At 46.4% G+C, this 15,207-nt stretch overlaps 2 protein-coding genes across 2 annotated transcripts; one reads left to right on the top strand and one right to left on the bottom strand.

Annotated features, from left to right (window-relative positions):
* Positions 1 to 2,003: 2,003 nt before the first annotated feature.
* Positions 2,004 to 12,201, top strand: LOC123444982 (UTP--glucose-1-phosphate uridylyltransferase 3, chloroplastic). Its single transcript, XM_045121893.1, has 17 exons — positions 2,004 to 2,773; positions 2,985 to 3,144; positions 3,294 to 3,443; positions 3,572 to 3,733; positions 3,866 to 4,038; positions 4,128 to 4,194; positions 4,355 to 4,521; positions 5,039 to 5,197; positions 5,669 to 5,760; positions 5,860 to 5,954; positions 6,723 to 6,800; positions 10,262 to 10,357; positions 10,919 to 10,993; positions 11,070 to 11,161; positions 11,246 to 11,408; positions 11,491 to 11,551; positions 11,804 to 12,201. The coding sequence occupies exons 1-17, from the start codon at positions 2,112 to 2,114 to the stop codon at positions 11,914 to 11,916; spliced, it is 2,565 nt and encodes an 854-aa protein (XP_044977828.1). The 5' UTR covers positions 2,004 to 2,111; the 3' UTR covers positions 11,917 to 12,201.
* On the bottom strand, positions 12,194 to 13,084 carry LOC123444991. The gene has a single exon (XM_045121905.1). The coding sequence runs from the start codon at positions 12,879 to 12,881 to the stop codon at positions 12,372 to 12,374; it is 510 nt and encodes a 169-aa protein (XP_044977840.1). The 5' UTR covers positions 12,882 to 13,084; the 3' UTR covers positions 12,194 to 12,371.
* Between the last annotated feature and the right edge of the window lie 2,123 nt (positions 13,085 to 15,207).

Genomic DNA, 15,207 nt, shown 5'->3' with positions numbered 1-15,207 from the left:
AATGTTTCGGGCCACACCTTCATTGCTAAAAGCTACTTCTCCCCACCTTTGCAAACATTTCCGCTGAATTGTACACCCTTGGACAGTCGTGCCCGTGTAACGTGAAAAATTGGATGACACGTTCACACACAGAATCACGGCTGCACGACCAAAATAAGCACGCCTTGTGATTAAGAAAACGCACGGGCCTTCATGACAGTGGTCTTGCGTGTTTTTTTTTGCGGAAGTTGGAGAGAAAATGGTGTAGTGTGGTGGAGGTATTTTCTCTGCGGTTGATTCGTAGTGTCGCGAAAGGCGGTTCGTCCGAGTAACGTAGTGGGTGTTGCGGAAGGCGCTCAAGCCTAACAGTCATCATGTCATGATGACGGAGGCCATAATCATTCACAAGTTCTTCCCACGAAGAACCATAGAATTTACTGCTCATCCGACCATGTCTAAACAGAACATGGTATAAGTTACCCTCACTGTTGTGAAGAGCAAGATCAACATCTGTGTCACCCCTCCCAATAGCTAAAGCTCTGCACTCCTCAATGTACCGAGCAAGATGTGATCTAACACTGCACGGAACATACTACAACAAGAATGGAAGCAAACATCATAATCATATAAACAAAGGCATTGAAATACATTCCAACCAAAACAACATCAACAACATGCCACAATCAGATAAACAAGAAATAGATTCTTACAACACGCCTTGAACAGCTACGATCCAGCACCACAGTGAACACACACGCACAAGAATCAAAGGAAGAACAAGGGCTGCCTGCAGCTCAGCAAAAGGGGCAAGCCATTACCTACAAAAGAACGGTGATCAATAAGAACTCATTCCACATCAGAATTGAAAGTTGACATTTGATCGTGTTGGAAGCCCCCACCCGTAATTTCCCCTGAAATCTCAATTTCCCGGAAATATAATGGGAAAAACGAAAACAAGAAAACAGGAAACAACAGGGCGATTTACCAGGGACAACCGCACCGATGCAACGACGACGCGGCCACGACGGAAGGTCGACGACACCGGGACGGACGACGGCAGGACAACCACAGCGAGACGCACGGCCGCAACACGGCCACAGCAGGACGGACGCCGGCAGAACGACCACAGCGGAACGAATGACAACAGCGAACGACGGACGCGAGACGGGACGAAGCAAATCTAAACAAATAGATCAGACGATTATTAGAAAACCTAAATTGTTCAGGGGCTTAATTGCTAAAAGGAAAAACCGAAAAAGCGAAAACGGAAACCGGAAATAACGGGACTCTTCCTGCGCGACAAGTGTCACGCGCGGAGCGCTGTTGAAAGGTCTCCAACACGCTCAGAACGCGACACTTATCGCGTGGAGATACACCTCGCCTAACCGTTGCGAGGTATATTCCCTAGCTAAGGGGGTGTTTGTTTCCAGGGACTTTTTGGTGTAGGGACTAAAAAAAAGTCCCAAAAAGTCCCATGTGAAACAAACAGGAGGGACTTTTATGGACTAAAAGAGGGTATTTAAGACTATTTGGAGAAGTCCCTATGGGAGGGTCTTTTTAGGACTTTTTTTGGCACTTTTACCAACAATGCCCCTACTTTTATCATGTCATTTAATAACTACTACTACATTACTAAGGGTAACATGGTCTTTTTGCATGTCATTTAATAACCTCTAGTCTCTATTTAGTTCCTGGAAACAAACGGGTAAGGACTAGAGACTTTTAAGTTGAGACTAAAAAAAGTCGAGGGACTTCTCAAACAAACGAGCCTAATGATTTCGTTGATCTTGAGAGCTTGATCTTGCTCGAAAGAGTGAGCTTGATTAAGGACACCACAAGAGCCAAGCCCACGGGCCCATCCGAACATCGCATCCCAATTTCCAAATGTAAACAGGGCCGACGCGCGGAGCGAATATACCGACCACCCCCGTGCCCGCTACCTCCCCTCCGCGGGCAGCAGCAGCAGCAGGTCGACCGCGCGAGGGAGATGGAGACGACACCGTATCGCCCGGGAAGCATATCCCCCTCCCGTTTCGCTCTCACCGAGCTCCTCTTATCCCCCCCTCTCGCTCTCTCCCGCCTCTCCGTCCGCGCCACCACAACCACCCTCCCCTCCGCTCCTGCCAGCACCCATGGCCTCCCCCTCCCGCCCGGCGCTCCCTCCCCACCTCCGCCTCCTCACGCCGCGCCAGCTCCCGCCCCTCTTCCCGCCTCGACGCCGCCGCGCACGGAGCCGCGTCCTCTCCGCGCTCCCCTCCCCGTCCCCGTCCCCGCCCTCGCAGCAGCGCGTCTCCACCGCCTCGCCCGAGCACGGTCCCGGCCCCGGCCCCTCCGCCGAGCAGCAGCCGCGGCCACACGACCAGGCGCTCGCCGCGGAGGTCGCGCGGCTCTCCGCCGCCCGCGCGCGCCTCCGCGCGGCGCGCTCCCTCGCCGACAAGCTCCGCGCGCTCGACGCCGAGCCCCGCGTCGCGGCCTTCTTCGGCGACGCGTCCAGCCGCGGGGTCCTGGCCGGCCTCCAGCCCCGGGAGGCGTACCTGCTCAAATGCCTCGTCGCGGCCGGCCAGGATCACGTGCTCGGCGCCGAGCTCGGATGGGCCGGCGGCGGCAGCCACGAGCGCCCCCGCAACGGGAGCGCGCTGAGGGAGGCGCTGTATAGCCTGGCCGGTTTGGTCGGGAAGTGGAGCGGGGAGGGGGTGGCGGAGGACGACGCGGCGAGCGGGGATCTGCTCCGGCGCCTGCTCAAGTTTCTCGGAGACATCGAAGAGTTCTACGACTGCGTTGGAGGCATCATCGGGTGAGCCGTGAGCATCGCTTGTTTGTCTGCATTGCTAGAGCCTAGAAGAGAGTTGGAGACTCGGTACACGGCCGGCCAAGCTGCATGCAAATGCTGCCAAATGCCTTTTGCCTGTCCTGCTCTGGTCTTCGTAGTTAAAACTTTCATTTGAACCATTCCATCTAGCTTTGATCTACACATTTCAAATAGCGCTACTGATATTGCTTTGCAGCTATCAGATTATGGCTTTGGAGCTGCTCTCAGTCTCCAAGTCGAAAGACAGCAAGCACCGGCATAGCAAAGACAAGTTTGTCGACTTCCATGTTCCAAGTGGACTTAATCTGTTGGAGGATACAGAATATGCATCTCAAGCTGCACTGTGGGGAATCGAGGTTATTCCGTATGCCACATTAACTAAGATTTATGACAAGGAGGACATTGACATTATTGTTTAATAATGTGATTCCCCCTTACCTAAGATTTATTTATGCCAATGGCATTTATCTGCCAAGGGTACGAACTGAAATATGATCATTTCTAGGGTTTGCCAGAACTTGGTGAAATTTATCCAATTGGTGGTGCCGGTGACCGTCTTGGTTTAGTGGACTCAGATACCGGTGAATCCCTTCCTGCTGCATTGCTTCCTTACTGTGGAAGATCTCTATTGGAAGGACTGATGCGAGATCTTCAGGTACATGTGTTCCATATATGAAACTCTTCTTTGGGTACATTTTTTTTACCAAGGAATTGCTTAAAATAATGTAATTAAGTGTCCTGGACACTCCCATAATATCTAATATGTACTGTATTATGTGACAGGCTAGAGAGTTTCTTCATTTCAAGATCTTTGGGAAACAATGCATAACCCCTGTGGCGGTCATGACAAGCTCTGTTAAGAATAATCATGAACATATAGTTTCCATCTGTGAAAGACTTGAATGGTTTGGTAGAGGCCGCGAGAATTTCCGCTTGTTTGAGCAGGTATATAATTCGAGACTTCTGGCAATATCTATTCAGCAACAGTGTGCATTTCTGTTTAGTACAATTGTTAGTTAAACACTCTGCTCAGAACTTCTGTAGAGTTCTAACTAAATTGCATCATGGCTTTTCTAGCCTTTGGTACCTGTAGTAAATGCTGAGGATGGTAAATGGTTAATCAGCGAATCACTTCTCCCTGTGGGTAAACCTGGTGGTCATGGCGCTATTTGGAAACTTGCTTGCGATCGTGGTATATTTGAATGGCTTTATCGTCATGGCAGAAAAGGTGCAACTGTTCGTCAAGTCAGGTTATCTGAATTATGTTTCTGTTTTTCTCTGTTGTGAAAAGAATTATTTGGAAGGGAGAATAACCGTCTATCTCTTTTGCTATTTTCAGCAATGTTGTTGCTGCTACTGATTTGACGCTGATGGCGTTGGCTGGAATAGGCCTGCGTCACAATAAGGTAAAAATAAGGAAAACAACAATTGTTTTATGGGAGATTTCTCTTCTGAGTAATAGATCACATTAGTTACTAATATTAATCTATTTTGCACCTCTGGATTCTTGAATTTTGAATTCTTTTTATCTTCACATATTCTGACATATGATATATCATACCTCAGAAATTAGGTTTTGCATCGTGTGAGCGAAGACCAGGTGCTACTGAAGGGGTGAACGTTCTTATTGAAAAACAAAACTTTGATGGGCTCTGGGAATATGGTATCACTTGCATCGAGTACACCGAATTTGAAAAATATGGTATATCAGAACCAACATCAACGAATGGCAGGTAATGTACATATTCCAAAGTGCACGCCCTCTTTAAATACAAATAGGGCCAAGACGCCAATTACATACCTTTATTCTGCTCTTGATGCTTTACTCATTCCCTCCAGTTTTTGTGTGTCGATATGCTATTGATGGTAAATTTAAAATTGTAGAAGTGTAAGCTATATTCTTTTGCTCTTAGCTCAAAAAGGTTTTACATGTATCCTATGAAGCTGTCTCCGAGATTGACACTTAATAAGAAAGATCCAGAAAAATATGAGTAGCCAGGCTATGTTACCTCGAATTCTGAAAAGTATAAATGTATGTCTTTGCATACTTGTATACACATTTACATCAAGTTGTTACTACCATAGTGATGTTTATCCGGCTGCATATGCTGTACCTTCAAACGCTTGCTTTCTCAGTTTCCTTTTTAGTAAAGGATGCAGTGATGTTTCTTACCACTAAGATTCTGTTCTGCCCTTTTGTGTGCTTCAACATCTATCTTCCTTAAATCATCCAGGCTTTTGTTAATTTAGTTTGCAGGCTAGCTATCCAGCAAATACAAATATTCTATATGTTGATCTGCAAGCAGCACAGGAAGTTGGATCAAGCAAAAATGCTAGCTGCTTACCAGGAATCGTACTGAATTTGAAGAAGGCAGTATCATACGTGGATCATATGGGCTTTGAGTGTAGGTACTTGCTTTCCAGTAAATTCCCTACGGACTTCGTGTCCTTTCTGCATTCCTAGTGTTGAGTTTTCTTCACTTGTAATCTTGTCATTTCGGCTTATAATGCGAAGCATATCATTTATCGCATAAATATTTCAGGTGGGTGGCTACTTTTTAATATGTTTGCTATATGGCTTATGTCACAAAGGCTTGCCTCGTTATGCTGGCATAAACTCATTGCGTATTGCTTGGTAGCCGGTGCGGAAAGGGGGACAATAATTTTATGACTAGCTAAGGTGGCGGCAGTTAATTCATGAGAAATTGCAAAAGGCCTCTGCGCATGCAAAAAAGTTAATTTGGCCCATTTCCATGCCAAAACAAAACTGCAGTGGGGACTGGCGGGAAATCGAAATGTATACCTAAGTCTGGTTTAGATTAACTGATTTCTTATGATTCGCTAACTTATTTCTGTTACGTCATTTTTACTATGTGACAGCGCTGCTGGGGGCAGGCTAGAGTGCACGATGCAAAATATAGCAGATAATTTTATGAACACATATAGCTACAGGTGCAGTGAAGGAATAGAAAGTATGTAAGTAGTTTCATATTTGCTCCCCATGTATTCATGTATGTATCCAACTACCTGTGTTTTCGCGTCTCGGGTTATAACAATATCATATTTAACAGGTGAGCTCGACACATTCATTGTGTACAATGAAAGGAAAAAAGTCACTTCATCAGCTAAAAGGAAGCTGAAATCAGAAGACAGATCATTGCACCAGGTTAATATCACACTACGCAATCCAAATGGATTCTCATGTTGCTGCATGCAAATTATGAAATTCTAAACTTTTGTCTAACTTGGTGTACCTTCTAAAACATAAAGATTTTTAATTAAGGTTTCCACTTTCCCTCACATGAACTCACATATATGATATGTTATCATTTTCACATTTCTGAGTTAGTATATCTATTCAATATTTGTATGGTATCTGAAACTATTTCTCTGGCAGACTGAAGGTCCACACTTAATTTTATACCAATTATGAAAGTAAAAAATTGACTGTTTAGTATGCCAGCGCTTAGCAAAGGTTTTCAGCACCAGGATTCTAGACAGTATCATTTTTTGGTTTAGAATTTCAGATTGTAGTATCACTATTCACTATGCTTTGAGATTTTTATTTTCAAGTATAACTAATACTCCCTCCGTTCACAAATATAAGATGTTCTAACTTTTTTCTGAATCGGATGTATATAAACACGTTTAGTGTGTTTGTTCACTCATTTCAGTCCTTATGTAGTCTATATTGAAATATTCAAAACATTTTATATTTGTGAACGGAGGGAGTAGCATGTGAGATGCTTCTGGCACTGCTATTTTTTATGACATACTACCTGTCTCAAAATATAAGACGTTTTTGTAGGCTAGTCTAGCCTATAAAAATGTCATATATTCTGAGATGGAGGTTGTAGGTGACTAGGTTCTGAAGCTCGACCTTAACAGCTGAAAAAAAAATCTTGACTTGTGTTTACAATTTGCTTATCTACAGACTCCAGAGGGTTCACTCCTCGACATTATGCGTAATGCTCATGATCTTCTTTCTAGCTGCAGCATAGAGGTTCCAAAGGTAATTTTACTTCTGTGCTCTGTTTTGTAATCTTATTTTCATATGTAAAGTGAAAGGCATCCCATGTATTAGTATTTTCTCACTTTAGTAACACGGAACCGATTGGTTGGAGTTAAAAAGAGAGAGCTGTGGTTTGTTAGTGCTGGACTTGTGTTTATGCTTCTGTTCGCCAGTAGTGTTTTTGCCGGTATTTTGAAACTTCAGTGTCCTCCTCATCTTTATTTTTTTACATTATCCAGCAAACCAGTATATTTTGAGTATTATGTACTCCCTCCGTCCCAAAATAACTGTCTCAACTTTATACTAGTTTTAGTACAAATTTGTATTAAGCTTAAGACAGTTATTTTGGGACGGAGGGAGTATTAACTTAAAACACGCCCAGTCTTATCCATAACATATGATGAGCCATGTTAATCTTACGCAACAGGAATAATATCACATTCAGAAGAATAGTCATAAATGCATTTACATGTGGTCATCTGATTTACTACCTCTGCAAGATAGACCAATGAAATGGAAAAGTTAGCCATGTAGTTCAGAAAAGGAAAATAATCCCTGGGCCATTTCCTCATCACAACGAAATGTAATTACGATTAATTAATACTCCTATGCAACAATGCAAGTTAGTGACCGTACCATCTACCCTCTGTAAATAAAAAGGATGCAGTCATTTTCTAGGGCATACATTTTCTTATATGCTATTTCAAATTTGTGTGCGTGCTTGAGTTTTGCTGTGTGCATCCTAACTATGCAGAGGCCGGGTGTGTGCTCATTGTTGAAAGGGAGAGAGGGATTGGTAGAATAGTTGTTGTATTGCTTGAGCCTCATGGGCATATATATATATATAGCAGTACATGATTAACTTGGAGTACAAGACAAGCCAGAATATTCCTAGTCTATCTTATGTTTCCTAACTAATCACGATACTCAACATCCCCCCGCAGTCACAACGGTAGCGACACAAACGGTAAGACTGGAGAAGAATCCGAAGGTAAGCCTACGGTCATCCCCCCAGAGTCGTTACGGTCGATGTATCGCGGAAGTTGTGGCTGGAGTGGAAACCAACAAGGTTGCTCAAGCAAGACGGTGGCCCTTTGTGTCGATGTCGAGGTAACCGAGAGCGTAGGGTGGTGTAGCCGTGGTCGAGGTAGCCGTGCGAAGAACACCGTGGTCGATGTCGAGTCGGGGTAGCCGGTGTCGAGGATGTCGCCGTGGAGCCGTGGGCGCAAGGAGACGCCGAGTTATTCATGGGCGCAGTGGTGTCGAAGTAGTGGTGCGTCGAGAAGAAGACATAGTTGAGACGCGTCGCGCCGAGTTTGCCAAGCCTGGGGACACATCATGGATGAAGGCACACATCGGTGTTGCCAGCACCGCGCATGCGTAGACGGACGAAGTCGATGTCGGCGATGCGCCGCGCCAGGATTGCCAGGCCTAGGAGCACATCGGGACGAAGGCACACGTCAGTGTTGCCAGCACCGGGCATGCGGAGACGGGGACCTGCAAACAACGTGTATGCCATGTCGAGGAGGCTAGCAGAGAAGGACTCGACGACGGTTGCGGCGCAAATCGGCGGGGGCCGATGTTGCCCGCGGTGGTCGGAGTAGATGAAGTGGTCGGGGAAGACGACGGCGACGCTGGCGATGAGTTGGTGCTAGACGAAGATGAAGGAGGTGGACGGGCGGTGCGGCTCGGGTGAGCGAGCTGCAGCAGCGCCAAAGGAGAGCGGCGGCTGGTTAGGAGCGCGGCGGCGATGCTCGAAGTAGGCGAGGAAGAGCCCGACAGCATGACAAAGACCGGCGCGGACGATGGCGTTCCCGCGCCGAAGGAGACGGCGCGGCGCATACCACAGGAAGTCAACGCATGGGACGGCGGAGTGGACCACGCGCCGCGTTGCTACGACCCGAAGGGGCGACGAAGAGGCAACACGCGGGTCGGAGCGACGGCGGGAAGACTTCGGGGTGACGGCGTAGGCCGCGTGCCGCAATGCTACGTCCCGAAGGAGCGACGCAGCGGCGGAGCGCGGGTCGGTGCAGCCACGGGGACGGCCTCGGGCGGGGACTGCGTGCCGCTGCACTACAGCCCGAAGGGGCGGTGTAGCAGCGGCTCGCGGGTCGGGGCAACCGCGGGGAGAACTACTGGGCGGCGGCGCTGCGGCCCGACGGGGCAACGCAGCGGCAGCCCGTTGCTCGATCGGTGGAGGGGCGCGCTGTATTCGGGACAGCCTTCACAGGTCTTGGGGAGATGCATGCAACCGACTGATCAAGTCAGTCACACGGCTTGGATGGAGTCGATCGAGGCGGGCGGGTGATCAATCCGATCGCACGCGAGGTCGGGGGCGCTGCTCGATGGTGATGATGGCGTCGTGGACGATGATGCGGGGTGGCCGAGCAGACCAAGGCGACGGCGGACAACGGGGAACGACATGCCAGAGGAGGCCAGCGATGGGCCGGGGAGCCCGAGGCAGCCGGCAAGCCCGGCGCAGCCGACAGGCCTAGGGCAGCCGACGTTCCCGAGGTGTCCGACGAGTGGCGACGCAGACAGAAGGTGGGTGATGCAGGCATCCTGTTCAGCGCGGGGCGGCGACGACGGCGTAAAGTGACGGGCGGGCAGATGCGCGGACGACGGCCATGACGGGCCGCCGCATCGCGCAAGGCCGCCGGGTCGAAGTAGAGGCCGGCTGGTCGCGCCTAGGTCGGAGTACATGCGCGCAGGTGTCGACGGCGGCGGCGGGCGACGTAACCCGATCTTAGATCGGAAAACCAAAAAGGAAGAACGCCGATCAAGAGACTGGCAAAAGAGAGAAAACCCGGATCAAGAGAACGGGAAAAAGACTCTCTAGGGCAGCTAGTCAACAAGACCGGCGGACGAACCCTAGGTACGGGCGGCGCGGCCCCCGACGGCGGTCATGGAGGCCGACCGCACCGGGGGCGGCGCGTGGTGCGGAAGCAGTGGCGACGGCTAGGTCTAGAAACTTGCGGCAGATATCATGTTGAAAGGGAGAGAGGGATTGGTAGAATAGTTGTTGTATTGATTGAGCCTCATGGGCATATATATATATATAGAAGCACATGATTAACTTGGAGTACAAGACAAGCCATAATATTCCTAGTCTATCTTATGTTTCCTAACTAATCACGATACTCAACACTTATGATGTTTTGTACAACATTATGAGTCAATAAAAGAACACCCTTTATCGATTTTTCTTCATGTGTTGTTCTTAGTTTCTCTATTTCCAGGGAAAACAATAGAATATTCTAGATCTCATGAGATGTCCTGCTGAAACTTAAATTAGTGCAAATATTACACACGATTTGCTATCCAATTTACTGTGTACTATCAGACGTCATAATATTTTGAATTATTCTTCAGTTTTCTGGTCAAAGATACAAGTGAGTGCACGGCTGTTTGCTACCAGCTTTTACCATGTCTTGAAGCATCTTTTTTACTTATGAATTCAGGTCAAAGACAATAATGAGTACTTGCATTCCGGGCTACCATTCCTCATATTTCTTCATCCTGCTTTAGGTCCATTTTGGGATATCGTAAAGCAGAAGGTATGTTACATCAAAATTAAATGGGTAAAATATGATAACTGTGGCCTTTTCATCTCTTCGGTAATGCATTAGTTTCTCTGCATGATATATATTTGAGTTTCCATTGGCGAAACACCATTGAGAATGCCACAATTATTCCCCCCAGGTCTCCTTAATGCCGCACATTACCTGTATGGGAAGATAGAGGCCAGCCGCATTGATTTGCAGAAAACAAAAATAGCTTATAATCTCTTCCATGATGTCACCTGATAACACTTAAGACATTTATCATGATATAGTGTGGGTCATGGAAGTGTCGGGTCAATTTTAGAAATTAGAAGGTGAAGAGGAGGAATTGTAGGTGGGATTCACAAAAGGAATGGGAAATGCAGTGTACTTACTGTTGCGAAGTTACAAACAGTGTGTTTAACTGACTATCATGTTAGTTAAAATGGAATATCCTTTTACACGACTATCATGTTTAGTTGCTTACAGTCTAAAATTCTGTTCTATATACATCATTTTTCTAGTTATGTGCTTAGTTACTTTTGTTGTCCATGGTTACTTCAATTCCACATGCAGTTCATAGGTGGCTCCATCGCTAAAGGTTCAGAATTGCAAATAGAGGTGGCAGAATTTCTATGGGAAGATGTTGAGGTAACCACCAAAACAGATTATTAACATGTATTTTCCCCATCATATGTCAAACTAAATTTATTTATTTAACTTTTAGCTGGATGGGAGCCTTATTATTCTAGCCGATAACATTATGGGTTCAACAAAGAGGAATACTGATGGTGAACAAATACTACACTATGGAGCCAGGTATCGTCTGCTCTAAGCACATGTTTTATGAATCACACATCTATCATATGTGGACGAAACTCTGAATTCCATGTTTGTTGAAAGGTGTGGGAGATGCAAACTGCAGAATGTTAAAATTGTGAACGAAGGGATCAACTGGGATTCTCCCAGTAATGTCTATTGGAAGCATCATGTTGAAAGATCAGAATCTTTAAAGATCATTCTTCATGGAAATGCAGAATTTGAGGCAAAAGATGTTTTCTTGAAGGTGTGATTATTAAGAAGTGTGTGAATTTCATTCCCCTCCCTTTCTTTCTTCTTCTTATAATCATATTTCCTTGTTCTACCAGGGTAACCACATGTTTGAAGTACCCGACGGTCATAGAATGTGCGTCTTTCAGGACGAAGCAGGTTTGTTAGCCACATGCCCCCTGCTTTATGCTTCAGAGACGTTTGTGTTGAAGCACATCCTCTCTTTTTTCCCTTAGGTTCATAAAACAACAAAATAGTACGTACTCACTAGTGATCTAAACGATCTTATGTTTCTTTATGGAGGGAGTATATTCAAAACCTAAATGTATTGTTTATATCATTATCTCGTGTTCCGGTTGTAGCCTATATCATGCATCTGATATTTCTCACCGAATTCTGCTTGTGCGTTAGGTTTTGTTGGTAAGTTGGATCCTATAAGCAAGGAGACGATGGACAGCGGATCCTGGTACTGGGAGTATTCGGTTGATGGCGCCCATGTGAAGTTGAATATGGTAGAGCTGTAAGGAGATAGTACCAACTGTAGATCCTTGATTCATTGGTCCCGGCTAGGTATAAATCATATGGAGAGCACGTTAGACTAGTAGTTTGGTTAGCTGAAATCCAGCCTGTAGTTCCTGCTGTAAAAGGTTAAAAAAATGAGGCTTATATAGACTGTTGTACAGTGGGCTGCACATCAAAGCCTGCTCTTCTTCTGCCTATTATTCTCACTTTTTAGGAGCGATTGATGTACATATACAAATATATCTCTCAATGCTGAGGAGAATACTCGTTCTCCGCAAGTTCTCAAAGAACTCTGTTTATTTCTACTCGCACTCTGTAATCTCGGTCTTACAAAACAAATTGATCCTAGAAGAGGCGCAGAATTGATGGAACGAAAAAACACCCATCTAAATCCACACACACACACATACGCACTTGTTCTCACACGAAATCAAGAAGAATCATAATGTAGAATCGGTCAAGTGACCCTGCGGGTAGGCGACCTCTCCTGCAGGCTGTCGTCCCTGCAGTAGCGCAGCTGCAGCGACACCTGCCGCTCCATCTGGATGTGCTTGTAGAAGTTGGCGATGAAGAGCTCCGCGCGCCGGTCGATGTCCTCGTCCCCCGCCGGCGACGACCCCCCGCTCGACGACGACGACGACGTGGCGCCCGACGACGCGGACCTCGAGTAGTCCGACGCGGCCACCGCGCTGCTCGTCCGCGACACGCCGCCCGACCCGAGGCTCGCCGTCCTCGTCGGCCCGGAGGTCGACGACGACGCGGGGGAGCGGTCGTCCTCCGCGTCGAGCAGGCCCGGCCGCCTGGACCCGAAGCTGAGGCGGAGCGGCGCCGTTGCGCTGGGCGCGGTCCGGCGGCCGGCGATGGAGGAGATGATCCAGCGCGTGGCGCTGAAGGAGAGCAGGAACCGCACCTTCTTCACCGCCGTCCGGAGCGTCCCCAGGAGCGACGCCGGCTTGTCGGACTCCATCGGATCGGTCGCGGAAGGCGACTTTTGCTTCGTGGCGAGGTTTTGGAGTAGTAGCTTAGCTGGCCAAGAAGGCGAGACGAGATGATAATGAGACGGAATTAAAAGTGAGGGCGAGAGGCTGTTCTCGTGGACTATATATAGCGGTCGACGTGGAATTGTCGCCCAGTACGTCGGTCAGTGCGGCAAGCCACCCGGATTTAAGAAATTTCGAGGAATGTACGCACACACAGAGCATGTCTTTTAACTGTAATTTGTTTTGCGAAATATACACACAGAGTTTTTCCTTTTTTGACTCGACATACAGACTACAGAGCATATCATCTCTACTACTCTACATGGATACATCATACACGTGGTTCGGTAGATGCATGCACTCCGGCCGTTAATTAACGCGTATTCAAGGTCGCATGACCGAGCAACATGTACCCTTTTCTTTTGCATGGAGAGCAAAATGTACAGCATGGCAATCATTGGTGACATCAAGAAGGAACCGCGGCAGTATTTTGCGTACACATACACTACTACTCCCTCCCGTTACGGTTTAGAAGACGTACATGCAAATTCTCTAGGACCTACTAGGTGGTTATTGATTGGCTGTGAAATGAGTTAAAAAATAGCATTCACACTACGTATGCATATAGAAGTAGTACAACAGAGTAAATGCAACGTGTCTTAATCTTTGTCTATTTTAAAAACACACGCAAGTCTAACTGTGTCTTCTAAACCATGACGGAGGGAATAGTATTCTAGGTCTCCGGAGACTGGGTCCTGGTCCAAACACAGCTGTGGGGCCCGTGAGCCAGTTGGCGCTTTGCTGTCGTGTCGGCCCTGCCACCGGCCATGCCGCTATGTTACTCTCGCGTTCGCGTGAGCGCAATGTTGCTGGTGCTCGAAGTTCCGGCACGACGGACGACAGACGAGGCGTGCGCTGGAGGAGGAGGATCGGGTCAGGTCAAAGATTGACGCTCCGCTTCCGCGCTCCTTGCCCGGCCCGTTGCCCCGAATCCCCGATAGAAGATGCTTCGGCGGCAAGGCTAGCTGCGGAGCCGTGGTGTTGTGACGAGTGACGACGCGGTGGCTCGTGCGAGCCCGGAGTGACGATGACGTCCATTTAGTGCACGTCAGTACAAAGGACAAACGCGTTTGGTCGATCCATCTGTTGCTTATTTCGTCTAGCGTCGACCGGCTCCAGCCTGCTTGCGTAAATACTACTAGCGCCAAAGTAGCGCGGCGCACGCCGCGCCGTGATCGATCCCGTCTGTATTATATTGAAATAAGTAAGAAAAACACATGTATTACATGAGAAAATAAAATAAAAAGAATAACACAAATTCTATCTTTATCCTATGATATGTGTGAGCACGACACAAACATTAAATAATTTAATGAAGGACAACGCTAGGGAGCGGCGTCGCACCTGGGTCTTGCCGTGCGGCGGCTCAGTTAATCACCTTCCAATGAAAAATTAACCTTCTATTAATCACCCACTACGTATCTCTTCCATGCATGCATGCGTGCAATGATATCATTATGTATAATGAAAACTACTACATGCATGCAATGATGTCATCAAGATTCCTTTTGATTTTAAAATTTAAAAAGTTTTATCTACAAAATCGTTAATTCAATCGATGATCTGCTTTCATCATTGACTTTCTCTCGACGAATTCTTTGAAACTAGATCCCATGTCGACATGTTCCATCAACTATTTTTTTCATTCATACTTGCCATATTTTTTAACCCCACTTGTCATATTATTAACCATTTACTTGTCTAAAAAAATAACTTAATTGACATTTTTTAATGTTTTTTCGTACAAAATCATGTAGCAGTTTTCATTATACATGATATAAAAGCATTGTCATAGGTTGTGTTTGCTAATTTAAATATGCAAACTTGTCATATTTACATATAACTTTGCCAAAAAAACTATTTTGCATGCTTATTAGTTTAACTATGCCAAGTTATCATATTTATAAACGATGATCAAAAAAGATTTTTTTGTCATCGGTTTTAAATATGGTGAGTTGCCATATTTTTGTGCGTAATCGCCTAAAAAAGTTGTTTGTGCTTGTCATTTTGATTATGTCGAGATGTCATATTTATACGCAATTTCTAAATTTTTTTGACGATTAAGTTATTTTTTATCAGACAAGTAAGTACTTACTAATATAGCAAGTAAGTACAGCAAATGTGGTAAGTAGGAGCAAATTTTTTTTGTCAAAACATGTCGACATGGAATCTAGTTTTGAAGATTTCATCGAAAAAAAGTCAACGACGAAAACGGATCATCGATCGAATTAAGGGTTTAAGAGATAAAAGTTT

Source organism: Hordeum vulgare, chromosome 1H (assembly GCF_904849725.1).
Source record: "Hordeum vulgare subsp. vulgare chromosome 1H, MorexV3_pseudomolecules_assembly, whole genome shotgun sequence".
NCBI classification, from domain to species: domain Eukaryota; kingdom Viridiplantae; phylum Streptophyta; class Magnoliopsida; order Poales; family Poaceae; genus Hordeum; species Hordeum vulgare.
This window is presented reverse-complemented; position numbering and strand designations above follow the sequence as displayed.